General features: G+C 37.0%; 2 protein-coding genes across 12 annotated transcripts in view; one reads left to right on the top strand and one right to left on the bottom strand.

Annotated features, from left to right (window-relative positions):
- Tmem62 (transmembrane protein 62) overlaps nucleotides 1-7,076 on the bottom strand; it is a 44,822-nt gene extending 37,746 nt beyond the window's left edge. For 5 of the 9 annotated variants that reach the window (XM_046460972.2, XM_046460973.2, XM_058584729.1 and 2 more), the window contains exons 1-5: nucleotides 6,676-7,076; nucleotides 6,252-6,363; nucleotides 4,998-5,135; nucleotides 2,796-2,841; nucleotides 1,291-1,432 (exon numbers count right to left, since the gene is read on the bottom strand). In XM_046460972.2, coding sequence (XP_046316928.1) covers nucleotides 1,291-1,432; nucleotides 2,796-2,841; nucleotides 4,998-5,135; nucleotides 6,252-6,363; nucleotides 6,676-6,855 — 618 coding nt within the window. In that variant the 5' untranslated portion in view covers nucleotides 6,856-7,076. Of the gene's footprint in view, nucleotides 1-1,290; nucleotides 1,433-2,795; nucleotides 2,842-4,997; nucleotides 5,136-6,251; nucleotides 6,364-6,675 lie in introns of those variants that run through there. The other 4 variants (XM_058584730.1, XM_058584732.1, XM_046460977.2 and 1 more) reach the window with 3 other exon arrangements.
- Nucleotides 7,077-7,152: 76 nt separating this feature from the next.
- The window catches only part of Ubr1 (ubiquitin protein ligase E3 component n-recognin 1), a 157,887-nt gene continuing 146,858 nt past the window's right edge, over nucleotides 7,153-18,181 (top strand). For all 3 annotated transcript variants that reach the window (XM_046460970.2, XM_058584728.1, XM_046460969.2), the window contains exons 1-2: nucleotides 7,153-7,304; nucleotides 15,945-16,291. In XM_046460970.2, the coding sequence (XP_046316926.1) occupies nucleotides 16,211-16,291 (81 nt within the window). In that variant the 5' untranslated portion in view covers nucleotides 7,153-7,304; nucleotides 15,945-16,210. The remainder of the gene's footprint in view (nucleotides 7,305-15,944; nucleotides 16,292-18,181) is intronic.

Raw genomic sequence — 18,181 nt, 5'->3', positions numbered from 1 at the left:
GATGATGGAAATGTTCTATGTCTTCATTATGGTCACAGTTATGCCAGTATACCCATTTGTCAAAACTCTTCAGACACTTAAAATGAGTACATTTTATTGTATGTAAATCATATCTCAGAAAATTGATTTTTAAAATGTGCACATACATAAGTATATATTATTATCTATAAAGTACTTAGAACAATACATTTTGGAGCGTTCTACTCAGGGTTTCTAACTTGGTAAGTCTGAGGTAAAAACCAGGGACTCTGTACTTAGCAATACTGCAGTTGATTTTCGTGCACCTGGTCCTTGAATTGTACCTTTAAAAACACTATCCTAGGACTGTAGCTCAGTGGCAGAGCGCTTTCCTAGCACATGTGGGGCACTGGGTTTGATCCTCAGAACCACATAAAAATAAACAAATAAAATAAAGGCATGTTGTCCATCTACAACTACAAAAAATAATTTATTTAAAAAAACCCACTATCCTGAGGAATATGACTTAATATAAGTTAATTAACTCTGAATAAAGATACTTGGTAGCTAGGAAACACAATAAAACTTAATTAAATAAAATGCCTAAAATAATAAATTATATTAGGCATTATTCTCTTCCCTTGATTCAAACTCCTTTGAACCCTCATATAACAAATCTCTTTCAGTACTTAGTAAATTCTGCTAATTGATCTAGTTACTTCTATATTGGTCTTATAACCCACCACTAAATTAAATACTCTAAGAAGTCAGGAACTTGATCTTGTCACCTTTATACTTTTACACATGGGCATATGTATCTTGCATAGGGACATATGCTCATTAAATAATAAACTGGCATTTGTTGTATCAAGAAATAATGAAAAGTTCTCATATATGACTTTACAGATGGTTGTAACCCAGCAATAGTTTTCACCTAGACTGTTTGAAACACTTTAAAAAGAAACTTACATAATTCAATAGTTGTCCTTCTCTTTTATTGGCCATTGTGAGGATTTAGCACTATGCCATATAGCACACAAAGATGTATGCCCTGTGCCTTGCAAAATACATTCTGCATTTTACATACTAAATAAATGTTCACCGAATAAACTGTGAGGTGCCTCTTTCCTGGGTTTTGGGATAAGAACAGGGATAGCAATAACAGCCCTGAAGTAGCCAGTAGCTCCTAGCCATACTTTTTGCCACAGTTAAATTTTTCTTGAACATTTCTAGGTAAGAACTTGCTTAGTTAGGACAACTTGAAAACCCACATGTATCTGTGAAAAAGTAAAAACACATAAGCTACTAAGAAAAATGAGAATTTTACTGTACCTCATCTAAAATTCCAAAGAAATTAAAAGGTCTCTTAGGCCCTGGATTTTGGGTAGCATCCACAGAGATGAAAGAGTAGTTGCCAAAGGGAGTATTGTGAACATAATGAAAAGAGCCATCCCTATGTACAGCAGAATACTTCCTAAAAAATATAAGACAGGGAAGTTTTAGTTCAATTTTTAAAAGAAGGAATTTAAATTCTGTCCCTAATACCACTGCAGATTTTGCTTCCCTTTGAAAAGGTATACTGATTTAACAGAGAAATAACTAAATGACAAATACAACAGATAAACTCATTAAAAGACATTTCAGAGTTTTTCTCTCATTGTTTCTAAGACTCATGCAAACTAAATCATCAATAAGCAAACAAGGTCTCCAAGTAAAGCAGAAAAGAAGACTATTTTAAGCAGTCCCCTAAATATTTAAAAATATCAGAATTCATTGAAATGGAACTTATCAATCATTTAAAAATTTAATGAAGGTCTACTAAGTATCTACCACTGAGCCACATCCCAGCCCTATTTTGTATTTTAATTAGAGACAGGGTCTCACTGAGTTGCTTAGCTCCTCACTGTTGCTGGGGCTGGCTTTGATCTAGAAATCCTCCTGCCTCAGCCTCCCCAGCTGCTAGGATTACAGGCGTGTGCCCTGTCCTTTCCTACATTTTTTGACACATTAAAATTCAACTGTCTAAAAAGAATACTATTTGATTGTAAGTTTTCTGTCGAAGGAACCGCTGAGCTAGAGCCAGTCCAAGAATACTATTTGAAAGCAGAGGTTAAAATATATGATGCTGACATTCTTTTTATTCTAAACTTCAGTATTTTCTGGGAGCATTCCTCAGAGCAAGATTTAATTTTAATATTATTTCTGATCCTCAGTTTGATATTTTTATAATACCTATATCTCTAGCAAAATGTTATTTATTAAATTCAGATAAAGTTTAGGTGTCTAGAACTAGATATATAAAAGTAAGAAACTTTTATGTGATTAATCACTACTTTCCCAATAATCACTCAGGCATCAAGTTCTATTAAGTCTTCACTGAAAATGTCTAATTCCATTCCCACAGTCACCATCAAAGATGCAGACAGTTTTAGGAAGCAAAATATTTTCATCTTTGTTCTTTTTCTTTTTCATATTAACAAAAGAGGACAATCTCCTGTTTTAGTTATATGGCAACTCTAATTTTATAAATTCAGTTAGTTAAACAATTATTTTTAACTTGTCATCTTTAAATTGATGTTACAATCCCCATATTCATGAATTTTGTTCAGATGGTTATGTTTCTACACACTTAAATCCTTTGCATTAAATGACTGATCTATTGCAGATATATATAACTCAAACACCACCCCCCCCCCTTTTTTTTTCTTTTTGAGACAGGGTCTTGCTAAGTTGCTTAGGACCTTGCTAAGTTGCTGAGGCTTGCAACTCATTGAATTAACTGTATCCTGCTTATAAGAGACTCTACATAGTTGTCTCTCTTCTGTTCGTTTGGGTACCTGTAATAATTCTTGACGCTCTCCAGACTTGGAATGTTGTATGCATCTAATTAAAAAGAAAAAAGCAAGTATTCATCTATACAAAAAAAGAAAAATGCAAACATGTTAATGACTAAACAAAGACAAGAATTCTTTCTACAATACTTAAAATGGCAGAATGGAACTCAATTAGACTGATAATTTTTTAAAATTGACAAATGAAGTAGGAAGATTGTAAGTTCAAGGCCAGCCTGGGAAGCTTGGCAAGACACTGCCTCAAAATAAAATTTTTTTAAAAGGCCTTAGATGTAGCTTAGGCGGTAGAGCACTTAACTAGCAGGGGTAAGGCCCTAGTACAAAAACAAAAAAACACAAACAACAACTTGATAGGATAAAAGATTATCTGAAAACTTTAAGGTATATAGTATTCTGGAGATTAATAGGTACTTTGAGAATAATAGGTATTTTTTTATTTATCAAAATAAATAAATTTGAAGTTATAAGATTGGGCTGTTGCTCTTATTTTAACTGTATGATTCTAGATGCAGTGGATTCATGCCTGATCTATATATGGGTCAGTGCCAAGTGCTTCTAAGCAGCAAATCACTTTTATATCAGGGACAAAGCCCCTTTCTTAAGACTTAAAAAAAAAAGAAGTTATCAAATGGTGAGGGCTAAGGTTAAGCATATCATAGAACACTCATCTGGAAACACATTTTTTTTCCATAGAGCTTAATTGCCTTGTTGCAGTAACTAAAATTATCAAATTTGATTTCCAGAAATCAACAATATTTCTAATAACCTTAGAGAACAAGCTATAAGTCCAATTTAGGCCAAAATAAATATTAACATGAATTCAGTCTTCTTGTTAAATAAGAGAACAACTGTATGTTACGGCTAAATCTCAATAAAAAACTAGCTTCCTTCCCTATTTTAACATATAGAAATATATATTCATACCATAAACATTTATGTCTTATAAATCAAATTACATTACTATGAAAGCCAAATGACTAATCAAATTATTTAATCACAAGTCTTTTTGACATGAATTACTTAAAATAAATAATTCAGTAGCTTGGCTTAGAAACATTTTAAAATATACATATTTACTACTTATTGAAAAATAATTTGACTTGGATCAGGAAAAAGGGAAAATGTAAACATACCAAAGAGAGTTGTAAGCCAAGTATCCTATTTCTAATTTTTAATTCCTAGCTGTTTTGAAAGAACTATTTATAATCAGCCATTTTCTGATCAAATCAATCGCTATGTATTTCACCAGGCAAAATTATCTGTTTAAAATGATAGTAAAAAAAAAATACATGAATAATCAAAGAAAGTGGACAAATGAAGTACTTAATTCTAATAAGAAAGTCAGCCTTTATAAAACAAACCTACTATCAGGACTCTTTTGGAGAAGAGTTCATTTCCTTATTAATGTAACAATGATAATCCAAAAAAGAGAAGGGATTTTCCATTTCTCTTCCATGTCTGTGGATATTTGCATTCAGTTTAATTTTTCTTGAAATTTTCATATAACAAAATTCATTCTTTGTGATGTATAGTTCTATGGGCTTGCCAAATACATAATCATGTATCCAAGAACACAATCAAAACACAGAACAGTCCTATCAACCCCCAAAATTCACTCATGATGCCTTTTTATAGTCAATATCACTCCCCATTCCCTTCCTGTCAACAATAGCCTGCTGTCTACAGTTTTGCCTTTTTCCTGCATGTGATATAAACAGAATCATACAGTATTAAGACTTATAGGCTTAGTTCTTTCACTTAACAAAATGTAGGGGGTTTTGTTGTTGTTGTTTTCTTTTTTGTTTGTTTTTTGTTACTAGGGATTGAACCCAAGGGTGCTCAACCACTGAGCCATATCCTCAGCCCTTTTTATTTTGAGATAGGGTCTCACCAAGTTGCTTAGGGCCTCACTAGGTTGCTGAAGCTGGCTTTGAACTTGCAATCCTCTTGCCTCAACTTTATTCTACCAAAAAGAAAATACCATACTAATTTTCATCTCAAAGGCTAACAGTGACATTTGAAGTTTAAAAATAACATATTATAACTGTGTTTTAGAGTTGTGGCCTTCAGTGTATCTAAATTTATGTTACAATTTCCCACTTTATAATTTTATAATATAAATGGAAGGATCTAGGTTCTTAAGAAATATATATCTAGTCTTTATTATATCTGGGTCTTGACTCTTACCATGATTTCCTTTGATATCCAGCCACTTGGTTTTTTCCATGACTCTTGTCTTCTTCAGAATACTCTGGTAAGTTTGCCATTCTACCTCCTGCTGCCTGGATCCCAACTGTTCCTTTGTTTTGGCATCTGTCAGGTCTCCTGTAGGTTTACACAAGAATTGAATCACAATGTAAAATAAACTCAAGAGAGTTCAATTTTTTAAAAAATTCACACAGAAGGAACAAAGATACTTAAAAGTACATAACATGAATAAGCTTAATAGGTGAGTCCACCTATGACCAAGCCATGATATCTAAACTAGAAGATTGTCTCAGCAAGAGCTTTGCTTATTAGAGGTTAATGAGTACCTATTTAACCTCCTGTGATGTGGAAAACAATGTATCTTTAAAGAGAGCAGTACAAAATGCATCAAAAGACTAACAAAATGAAAAACCTCTGTAAGAAATTCCAACAGTTTGGGAGGGGCCTAACATCTATTGCAACCATTTCCCACAACCCAAATCAGGGTATGTAATCTGACCAACTGTTATTTTTATAGCAAGAAGCAATCTGGAAAGTGTAGTTTGGACAATGACATACCAAAATTTCTAAGAAACTAAAAGAACACTTGAAATAGGGCCCATACGTTAACTGAGGACTAATGAAACTAAGATGTTTCAGTAAAGTGAGGGACAGATGAACCACCCAGTAAACAGGAGAGATGTTCCTTTAGCTTCTTCTCCAGACCACTTTGGGAATACCTGGTCAAATATTTAAAGAGTCTAGGAAATTCAAATCAAGGAAATATCAGTGGGGTGAAGAAAAAGTTCCTGGAGTCACTTGAAGCCTCAAATGATGAAAAATATCAAACTAACTTATGTGTGAAGAAAATGGAAAAATTAGCAAGAGAACTTCTGCTTAAAGAACTTCCTCTAATCCTCTCTCAAATTCAGCTGCAACGAAGAAAAAAACAAAAACAAAAAAAGCCAGACACAAACATAGCAGACAACAACACACTTACATGAGCATCACAAGCCTTCCTTCACGCCTTGACAAAAACCTTAATATGTCAAAGCATTTAGCCTGGACCTTGACTCTGTTATACATCAGCAAAGTAAATCACGAAGTCCCAACTCCTCTACCTCACAGAGCTCACCTGGGGTCATGGCTTGTGGATAGTGTTCCCAACGCCCCCAAAGTGAACAAGTGTAATCCTGGCTAGCATTCTGCCATCCGGACCACGAAACACCACCATAGCACGGCAATCCTCCCTACCTGTTGCTAAGACGAGAGCTGGTTGAATGATGTCAATAGTTTCAGAACAGAACTTCTCTAAGTCTACTGCTCTGCTTGGATCACGAAACCTGCTCACGTGAATGTCGGATATCTGCCAAAAGCAGGTATTGAACAGAGATAGACATCTGAGTCAGGAAGAGGCAGTATGGGCAGAGGCGGCCCAGTGGCTCTCTCGGGTAGAAGGAAAAGGCAGAGATACAGTGCATCAAAGATAACTTCCCACCCCCGGAAGGACTGGGCAGAGGCCAGCACTAGACAGATCCTCTAGTGACAACTTGACCGAGGCCTGCAGCCAGAGTTTGGTTCTAAACAGGTGCAGGTTGCTCTCCTAAAGGAACAGCAAGGGTCTTTCTGCACAGTTGCCGCTCAGCACCCACCGCCCGCCAGCCTCCCGCCGCGTCACCTGCAGGCCCCAGAAAATGTTGCTGTCTCCAGGGCCCGGCGCCGGGTGCGGCCTCTGAGGATTGCGGGGCTGGGGCAGTGAAGAGGACTGCCCAGTCAGGCCATAGTGCTCCAAAAGCAGGGCCGCCAGAGCCGCTGCCAACAGCCCCGCGAACACCTTTAAGGCCAGCGCTATTGCCATCCCGCCAGCCAGCTGGGGCGCAGCCTTCCCCGGTCCTGGGAAGCTCTGGGCGGCGCTCCTGCGCCCACCCCCACCCTCGCCACCGCCTGGCGCCGCTCTGTCCTCACTTCCGGACTCTATGGTCGCGGGGCCAGATCCTGATGTCCGTCCTAGGGCGCAGTGCTGGTCAGGTTATCCCTGCGCCTTCCCCTCTCTTGACGCGAGTGTTTCGGGTCTCCGTTTGCAAATGTAATGCGGGGAAAGAAAAGGAAACTGATATCCTCAACGCTAGGGCAGTGCCGTGTGGTGGCAGGGAAGCCGCCTTGAGCCTGAAGCTGGGAGGCGGGGACTGGAATCCTCGCTCCACATTGGTCAATCATTCGTGATCTCGGTAGCTGGTCACCTTACTTGTAAACCGGAGTTAATGATACCTCCCGCGCGTACTTCTCTGGGTTGTTGTGAAAATCAAAGTAAGTATGTATGAGGACGCCTTTTAAATTGCTGTGTAGTGCGACAGAGGTGACCATCTCTGGTCCCTTCTGATGAACATGACCCCAGAGGCTTTCTATAGGTATAATTTGTATGTTTTGTTAAAGTTATTTTTTCCTTAACCTGATGTCATATGTGCTTGATCACATAATGTTGCAAACAATGATATGCCCCTCATCTAATATTAAATACTTCCTATGAGCCAGGCAAGTATGAAGTAAATTCTGGGCCTGGCCTTAATTTATCTAACCACTCCCTTGTACTTGAGGCATTGGATAGTTTATGTGTTGTTGGTCTGAATAAACATTTTTATACAAATAGCCCTTAAAAAAAAAACAAAAAACAAAAAAAAAAACCCTCTTTGAGTTATTGGGATGTAGTGCCAGTATTGGCTTTCTGCCAATTTCAATTCATTGAGTTCTTTTTGAGTACTTTTGGAATGCAAGACATTGATCTAAACAGAAATTATAAGAATAATAAGTAATTAAAGAGCCATGAGCCTTTTTTTTTCTTATGAACTTGTCTAGGACATAAATACACAAGTACATTTAATGTAAGAATATGTTATTTGCCACAAGAGACAGCCAGATTTAAAAGTCTAGGGGAAGGTAAAAACTGGGAGATTGTACTTTTGGGAAGAATCAAGAAATGTTTAATTAAGGAGGTGGCATATGAAAGAGGGAAGTATTTCTGACTGATGGAGATTGGGGTTGGGATGAGAAGCACTTTCTTCCAAGACCTAACAATATCAATCAAAGTATTAAGGTGAGAAAATGCAAGACATGTTGAGGAAACAACTTCAGTTTGGCAGGGCCTGCATTATGCCTGGAGGAATAGGTAATTAGAACACAGACTCTTGACTTGAGCCTTGTGGAAGGCCTTTATAAATGTCATGAGTGAAAACAACAGAGATCTGCTTTGGCAAAATAGATATGGCAACGGCATTGAGAACTTACTAGCGAAGACTGCAATAATGCAGGCAGTAGGTTATTACGAAGACCTAAGAAAGAAGATGGGAGAATGTAACACTGAGTTTAGAAAAAATGGATCAGATGTAAAAGTTATTGTAAAGATTGAAACTACAGAACTTAACTGTGCATTCTGGAGGAAATAAAAGAGTTCCTAGAGCCTGGCACCCTGGTAAATACCTGTAGTTCTAGCTATTTAGGAGGTTGATGCACAAGGATTGCTTGTGTTTGGGAGTTCAACGCCAGCCTAGGCAACACAGCAAGACACTGTTCAAAACAAACAAACAAAACAAAAAACCCTAAACTTAAAAGTCAAAAACAAAGAATGGGACCAGGGCTTTTTAAAACCAAATTTGGAAGATATAATTGAAATGATGTGATTTAAAATGCTGGCAGTGTACATAAAATACATTTGGAAAGGCCCTAAAGGAACCTCACAGATACAGAAAATTATTTAGCAGAAATGGAATACAAGATTCTGTGTGACAGCAAATAGAAAGAAATGTGCCATTAAGGGATCCTGGACAGAAACAGTTTAAAGTCACTAAGGCCAATAGTCTAAATTTCAGATACTGAACTACAACCAAGCCATTTTCCCCATAGTAATCAAAGTGCATAGGAACAGGATTTTATTTACTTAATGATGATTAATGATTCTCTAGGGAAATACTGGTTTGACCAGCTAATCACTACAATTCAGTATAAAAAGTGGTTCTTAGTTCCTGACAAAGCAGAAAGGTAAATAGATCATTATTATCTCATAATAAAAAAAGAAGGCAGCAATTCACCACTGGAGTGGACTTACCTAGAACTAAAGTCAAGGGAGAATGTATAACTTGGACCTTAAACAATATAGTGTATAATATCATCAACAACCATAAGTTGAATTGACTCATACATAAGATATAGAAATTGTCTATGAAATAGACAAATATATGAAATCACCATTTCATATATTGACCTTATTAAAAATAAAAAATATCTAGTAATAAATGATTGTTTTGTGAAGTTGTTTACATAAAGAGGTAAAGTAATCAAAACAGGTAGTTTTTTTTGTTTGTTTGTTTTTTTTTATGTGTATGTAAGTATTTTTTTGGGTGGGGGTACCGGGGATTGAACTCATGGGCACTCAGCCACTGAGCACATCCCCAGCCTTATTTTGTATTTTATTTAGAGACTGGGTCTCACTGAGTTGCTTATTGCCTCGACGTGCTGAGGCTGGCTTCGAACTCGAGATCTTCTTGTCTCAGCCTCCTGAGTCACTGGGATTACCAGCATGGGTCACTGCACCCGGCTTGTATGTAAACATTTAAAAATTTACTTCAAAAATTTGGTGAATTTACCTTCTTAACCATTTTTAAGTATACCTTCAGGGCCATTAAGTACATTTATATTATGCAACCATCACCACCATCCATCTTCACAGCTCTTTTCATCATCCTATCTGAAATTCTGTACCCATTAAACATAAACTCCCCAGTCTCCCAATCTCCCCAGACCCTGGCAACCACCATTCCATTTTTTTTTTTTAACCCAGCTTTCTCCCACAAGGAAAATAACCTTAAAATAACTGTTTTCACTAAACAAGTACTATTGCATCTATTTTTTTAATTAATTCATTTATTTTAATTAAGTTTATATGACAGCAGGATGCATTTTGATTCATTGTACACAATTGCAGCACAACTTTTCATTTCTCTGGTTGTACACTATGTAGCATCGCACTATACCATTCTACTTTCTGTCTCTGTGAATTTGACTACTGAGAATCAATGTGATTTGTGGAATCATACATTTTGTCCTTTTGTATCTTGCTCATTTCATTCAATCAGACATCCTCAAAGTTCATTCAGGATGTAGCATGTGTCAAAATCTTACTTTTTAAGACTGAATCATGTTCCCTTGTGTGTATATACAATGTATGTTTATCCATTCATCTGTTGATGGACACCTGGATTGTTTCCACCTTTTTGCTATTGTAGGTCATTTGTTTTTGCTTTTTGTGGTGCTAAGGATCAAATGCAGGGCCTCATCAATGCTACACAAGCACTCAACCAGTAAGCTGCAAACTCAGCCTATTGTAAGCCATTGGTAAGTTATGGTTCAAAGAGAATATGTCCATATAACCACTATGGACTGTAACCAGTATGAATTGAGTCAAGGCAAGTTTGGATAATATCAAATACATTCTTTACATCCTCTTTAAATGTGTGTGACAGACGGAGAAACAATCATAAAGGTTGTTAGCTTTCACATTCCTGAGATATACATGCCATTCTACCACCCTGCAAAGACATGGATCCACAAGTCAAAACAAGAAGACTAATGCCCTTACCAAAAATTAGAAAAAGCACCAAACTCAGCAATTTAAACTAAACTACCAGAAAAAAATTTTGGTCACTTTTTTTTAAGTGTTTAAAAGTTAAACTAGTGGTAGATATACCGGTATTCATTTTTATTGTTATTCTTGTTACATGAAATCATTATTTATAAAATATTTAGCACAACATTCTTATGAACAATTTAATAAAAAAACATATATAGTCTATTTTATCTATTAAAATAGAAGAATAGGGCTGGGGATATAGCTAAGTGAAGCACTTGACTAGCATGTGTAAGTACCTGGACTCTTATGTCCAGCACTGCAAAAATAAAAAAAAAAGGGGGGGGGGATATCAAAATGTACCATTCTCTTTGACTTGTTACTTTTACTTATCCTAAGGAAAAATATGGATAAGTATGCTCCCATGAACCTACTTACCAATAAGTAAGTTCATGAGAACAAAATTTATTTAGGTCTGGGGATATAACTTAGTGTTGAAAGCTTGCTCAGTATGTGCAAGGCCCTAGGTGCTCAGTATGTGCAAGGCCCCAGCACCACCACCAAAAAAAAAAAAAAAAAAAAAGAAAAAAAGAAAATTGGAAATAAACTATAGTAAATGTTCCACAGTAGAAGTTTTTAAAATGGCATACACATAGAAGGGAATACCATGCAGTAACCTTAAAATAATTTTGAAGAAAAATATTAAAGACATGGAAATGTTAATAACAGGCTAATACATATTTTGTAAAAGTATATAGCATAATACACAGACCTTCTAGGCCAAGGGACTAACCTATGTAAACAGAGGTGCAAGACTCTATGGTATGTTTGTGTTTGGAAAATAAATGTGGGTGAAGTTTAAGGTCAGGGATAATAAGGAGGCTTATACTGGCAAAAATCATTTCAGGTCAGATTGAGAAGGGCTTTGGACGCCATGTTCAGATGTTAAATTTTAATCTAGGGCAGTTGTCCAATGTATGTAGGTATAAGAGAGTCAAATGACCAGATTTATTTTTAAGAGTTAATTCTGGGGCTGGGTTTGTAGCTCAGTAGTGGAGCACTTGTCTACTGGATTCAATCCTCAGCACCACATAGAAATAAACAAGTAAAATAAAGCTATTGTGTTCATCTACAGTTAAAAACACTAATCAATGGAAATTTTTTAAAAAGAGTAATTCTAGCAGAATAGTGGATTAATTTGAGCAAGAGAATGAAAAGAGAGAGACCAATTAGGAAGGCTGCTCTTCTCTTATCTGGATAAATAATATTAAAGATTTATTTTTGGTGGGTTATGTGATTGAACTGAGTCTCACACATGCTTAAGCTCTATCTACCATTAAGCCATACCCCCCAGCTCAATTTGGAAATTTTAAAAGCTCCTTGGCAATCCTAATGTACAGCCAGAGTTGAAAACTACAGGAACAATTTAAAAAATGAAGATTCTAAGTAAAACATTTCTAAACATGGGTAATATATATAGCTGGGCTTGTAATCCCAGCAGCTTGGGAGGCTATAGCATGAGGATCACAAGTTCCAAGCCAGCCTCAGCAACTGAGCAAGGCCCTGCCCCAAAATAAAACATAAAAAGGGCTGGGCATTGGCTCAGTGGTTAAGTGCCTCTGGGTTCCATCCCTGCCGCCAGCCCCCCCCCCCCAACAAAATAAATAAATGGGACAGTACTGGGGGAAAAATAAAAGAAATCCATAATCCTATTCTAAACTAACCAAACCACACCTTGGTCTAGATAAGAAAAGAGCAATAAGTTACTGATAAATTAAAGCCAGACAGGTATATTTTTGAATGTAGATTTTTGTCACTTAGTAATTGGACAAGCAACTTCACTACATTAGGCCATGAATTCCTTGTTAGTACAACAGCAATAATAGGAGCTATTATCACAGGATTGCCACCCAACCCCAGCACAAGGACTATTTTCAGAGTTACACTTTAAAATGTATCTGAAGTTCTTAGTAAAGAAACTGAATTTCTATGGATAGGCCTGGGTTCCTCTGTTCAAGGAACTAACAATTTAAGGATACAGGCAATTAACATAAAGCAGTGTTACATGGTATAAATAACAATTTAATAGTTAATACATCAGTTAGGAAACTTTCTATTTTAAATACAGATTGAACACTCCTAATTAGAAAATCCAAAATTGGAAATGCTTCAAAATCTGAAATGTTTTGAGTACTAACATAACACCACAAGTGGAAAATTCCATACAATGAAACTTTCCTTTATGCACAAATTATTCAGGCTGTGTGTATAAGGCATATATGAAACATAAGTTAATTTTGTGTTCTATCCTCAAGATATCTTATTGTATATAAACAAATATTCCAAAATCTGTAAACCCCCCCCCCCCAAAAAAAAAAAAAAAACAATTTCTAGTCCTAAGTATTTAAGTTGAGTAAGGGATATCCAACCTATGATTAAAACAACAACAACAAAAACCCTCTGGATATCTTAAGCAAAAAGTATATCTACTGAAGGGACATCAATGAATCAGAGATTCTGTAGGAGGCTGGGGATAGGTTTGGAAAGCAAGCAGAAATATAAGGAAGAACGGAATACCAAAAAGCAGGAGGCACAACCTGTCTTTTAGCAATAATCTGAAAAGACACTGCAGGGCTAAGAGTGCAGCTCCGTGGTAATGCACTTGCCTGGTATGCATGAGGTATGCATGATCCTTAGCTCCCCCCCAACACACACTCACTCACACACAAAATAAGGAAAGTATACTACTACCTGAGGATACCAAGCAGGAATGAATTCTAGCCACATGGTGGGGGACACCTTCTCCCAATAAGACTTCCACAATGGAAAGACCCATCTCCCACTTGACAGTGCCTTTGGATGCAGGATAAATTAAAAAGACCTTATAGCTGGTACTGAACACTAGCAGAGCAGGCACTGTACTGCATAAAACCAGGTATTGAGGGCTTTAGGTGGAGTGTCTCATTAATCTTTATAATCATCACATGAGGAAAATATTCTCATTACATTTGTCTTATAGATGAGAAAACCAAGTCTCAGGCTAATTCTCCTAAGTTTACAGAACCAGCAAGTAGTAAAAATAGACATTCAAATCCATAAAGTTTATTTCAAAGGGTAGGTACATAGCTACTAATTACTCCAAGTGGAGGAAAAGATGCAATCACATCTGGCTAGGAGAGCAAGGAAATGCTTTTTGAACTGGATAGACTGAGTATTCCTTGAAAATGGATAGATCTGTAAAAAGTACTTTTACACAAAATAATGCTTGTTGTAATAAAAACTAGAAAATGCACTTAAAGTAGAAATTAGAAAACAAAATCTCCACATTTCCACAATCTAGGGATAACCAAAAGTAATATTGTGGTGATGATTAGTATTCTTCATTAAACACATTTAATATAAAAATAAGTGCATTTTTTGACCTTACCAAAAAATCATACTGTATCAGCAACTTAATTTTACTACACAACAATATATTCTAAATATCTTCTCATGCCAAAAAGAATGTCTCTACAACAGTGGTTTCCAAATTTTATGGTCTCAGGATCACTTTATACTAAGAGATCTCCTGTATATGTGGGCTGTATCTTTCAACATTTACTATATTAGAAATGCAAAAAAAAAAAAAAATTAAATATGTAACAATTGTTTTACAGTAATAAACCCAGGGCTGGGACGTGGCTCAAGCAGTAGCCTGCTCGCCTGGCATGCGTGGGGCGCTGGGTTTGATCCTCAGCACCACATAAAAATAAAATAGAGATGTTGTATCCACTGAAAACTAAAAAATAAATATTAAAAAATTCTCTCTTAAAAAATAAAATAATATTTTATTTTTATCCCCAGGCCAATATATACTAACATAGACAGCATTTTAAATGAAAATTAACTGACTTTCAAAACAAAATTATCTGAAAGTGTAGCAATGTTTTTTACATACTTGCAAATTTCTTTACTGTCTGGCTTAATAGATAGATGGGCTAACTTACCTACTATATATCCAATCTACTTCGATGTGTTGTTTTAATTGAAGTATGCAAAGAAAATGTGACCTTGAATAGATCTCCTTGTTAAAAATACTTTTAAATTATTCATTTTGTAAACTATTTAAAACAACACAGATAATGCTAAAGCAGCTCTGACTTTTTTCCTCCAATCCTTGTCCTGGCCCTTGGAGCTTTATTAGTTTGCTTTCTCCTTTTTCAGATTTATGCCTTCATATTTATATGCACATATGTGTAAATGCACATTGTTTGTGGCAATTTGTTTTTTTCTCAGTTAATTTATCTTAATCTTTTCACATAAACCTACCTTTTTAACATTTGGAGATAACTTAAAACAGAACACATAAATTAGGATTTACAGATTGTCTTAAGATATTCTTTTGAGAATTTTGACTACCCCATTCCTTTCAATAATCTTGAAGTTTCTAAAGAGTAAAGTTATTATATAAATCCTCCTCAAGTTTTTGATCAAATAAATCTGACAAATGTTCTGTAAGAAAAACAACCTTCAATTTTACTTCTTCCCTGCATATTTAGAATAATTATCTTCCAAGATTCACATCTTTTCCCAGTATCTCCAAGAATAATTTCTTTTTCTTTTTTTTTTAAAGAGAGAGAGAGAGAATTCTTTTTTTTTTTAATATTTATTTTTTAGTTATCGGCAGACACAACATCTTTGTTTGTATGTGGTGCTGAGGATCGAACCCAGGCCGCACGCATGCCAGGAGAGCGCGCTACCGATTGAGCCACATCCCCAGCCCAAGAATAATTTCTTGATATGAATTTTTTGGCTGGAATCTTACTTCCTTCTTAATTCCCTCATCATGGTAAAGTTACTTTAGAAAAGGAGTTCTTTGAATTAAGAAACGTCGCATACTCATATTCGACTGTCACTCAAGCTCCTCTAGAATCAAAAACTTAACGCCAACCATGCCAACAGTTCCTACATTCCACATCAGAGAGGTGGGGACCTATTGGTATGCTTTAGATTCGCCATTTATCTTGTTCTTTTCAAGTGCTACATGGTATTCCATAATGCAAATGCAACAGTTTATCCTCCCTCTCCAGACGCCTGTTGCCATTTTTTGAATTTCACACCCCTACCCAAAAGCCGAGGATCATTACACACAGGTGCAAGTGCCCAAGGCAACACTTCTATAGGTGGAAGAGCTGTGAGTGCTTTCTTTTTCATTTTGTAGTATCTGGAGAACCACTGCAGGTATGTCAGGAGACAAAACAGCCCCAGGCCAACAACCCGGCCAGCCAGGAGAGGTTCTCCCAGACAGCTTCCTCCTTTCAAAATGGACGCTGAATTTGTTTTTTTCCTAGTAGATGCAAGAAATTCTAGCACCGAAGCCAGATAAACATTCAAGTCATCAGACGCTACGACTAAATTCAGGGAAAAGCCCCGCCAGCTCCTTCAGTTGGCTACGCCTGCTTCCGGGAAGCGGACCGGAAGCCGCTCCTCTATTCTGCGTCAAACCCGACTTCAGGGGCCGTCGTAAAAGTGTCGCTCCTCGTCACTCCGACCGGCCACAGGTTTCCGCTCGCCTCTGGCCGGGGGTCGAGAACTGCGGGCGTTAGTTTCCCTTAAGATGGCGGATGAAGAGGCCGAGGGTGCGGAGAGGATGGAAGTGAGCACCGAGTTGCCCCAGACCCCTCAGCGACTGGCATCTGTAAGTCCTTGTGGGCAAGTTCCTTTTGTCCTCCCCCCTGTGCCTCCCTACCACATTCAGGAGGATGCGGGGCTTCACCCCCTATGGCGGCTCTGGGGAGGGGGAAGTCATATGGATTGATCTGGAAGGAAGACTCCGAATGAAAAGTTAGTCGTCACCCATATTCCTGCCAGCCAAGTCTACGAAATATAATGACTGTCATTTATTAGTCTTGATGAGCTCCAGCATGCATGTCTCAATCCTGAAGTAGAAAGAACTGGGGATGTTATTAGGTGGTTTGATGTGGGAGCTGAGGTGAGGTTGGAGAAAGCCATTTTCTGATAGACGCAGTGCTAACCCCTCTTGATGGTAGGAATCCAGGACGCAGCACCTGGTGTATCGCATAGCTGGCTGGGTGGGATCTGGTAGTGGCAGGGAATGTTGCCGCTGTCAAGTCCCATCCAGATGTGGGGTGTAGGAATTGTCTTTCATTATAACATCTTGATATTACAAGGCCTAATCCTCAGTGGAGAAACCCATCATCTGTCGCCGCTTTGAAAAGGTGAAGCAGGGACTTCTAGACATTTCAATTCAGAGCAATACGATTAATTAATATCAGAATCTATGCTTTGCTCTTGTATTTTGAGAGAATGGGAAGGCAGAATTAGTGAGCAAATTTGAATCAGTAGTCTGGCCATAGGGAGAAAGCTAGCTGAAGAGGATAAGAAGTGGGGGGCAATGTTAGGGAATGTTCTGGATGTGCTCCTCCCTTCCCAGGCATTTAGTGGAGAGTTATATAGGAAACATCCCACTATCTACCATGGCATTATGTTTTATCAGTTTGGTTTTCAGCTGCATATAGAAAGGTGTGTGGTAAATAGCTCTTAATGAAGTTTCATTGGTTTGCAGTTTTAATAAGATACATTCTTCAAGTATTTTAATTCTGTAGACATTGAGTGTTGTTTTATGAGCAACAGAATGAGCTGTGGAAATGAGTCAACAACAAATTGGAGAGACTGGCTGGGAGGTAGAATCCAGATAGGGATGAAGTTGGAATAAGGGTTTGCTTAAGGCCAGTGTTTCTTTTCTATTTTTCTCTACCTCAAATAGCTCTCCAAATTCATTTCACTACTGGTAGTATACTACGAAAAATCTATTTAAGAGGATGAGGGGCTGGGACTGGGGCTCAGAGGTGGAGCACTTGCCTGGCACATGTGAAGTACTGGGTTTGATCCTCAGCACCACATACAAATGAACAAATAAAATGATGTACATATATACATATATATGTGTGAGTATATATATATATATATATATATATATATATACACACACACATACACATATATATGTATATAAGATTATAAGGAATGAGAAGATGTGAAAAGTTTCTAAGCAGCTGGAACTTTTTTTTGTGGGGGGCATGCTGGGACTCAAACCCAATGCCTTGGACATGCTAACCAAGGATTGTACCACTGAGCTACATCCCCAGCCATGAAACATTTCTTCTTAATGGTAAGCCAAGGTGCTCTGGAGAAGGAGGCAGGAGAATTGCTTGATACCAGGAGTTCCAACATGGCAAGACCCTGACTCAAAAAAAAAAAAAAAAAAAAAAAAAAAGATTGTGCTTTTTACTTGTTGGAAGGAATGGAGAAACTATGTTGTGGTCAGAAGAAGAGTTGTTGTAGTTTCATATCACCAAAGATGGCTTATTTATTTAAAGCTTTGATATATTTCTTCAATTGGCACACTAAAACCTCATCTGGATTCTACTAATTTGGAATTGAAGACAATAGTACAGGAATTGAGTTGCAATTTATGTGGCAAACTCTTTACTTTTCAAAAAATAACATTAGATTTCTTTGGACTTTGCAAAAATATTAAGTGGATAGTGTAATATAGCTTCATAGA

This window comes from Marmota monax, unplaced genomic scaffold, assembly GCF_021218885.2.
Source record: "Marmota monax isolate L192 unplaced genomic scaffold, Marmota_monax_Labrador192_F-V1.1 WCK01_AAM20220418_F8-fsc00001, whole genome shotgun sequence".
NCBI lineage: Eukaryota > Metazoa > Chordata > Mammalia > Rodentia > Sciuridae > Marmota > Marmota monax.
This window is presented reverse-complemented; position numbering and strand designations above follow the sequence as displayed.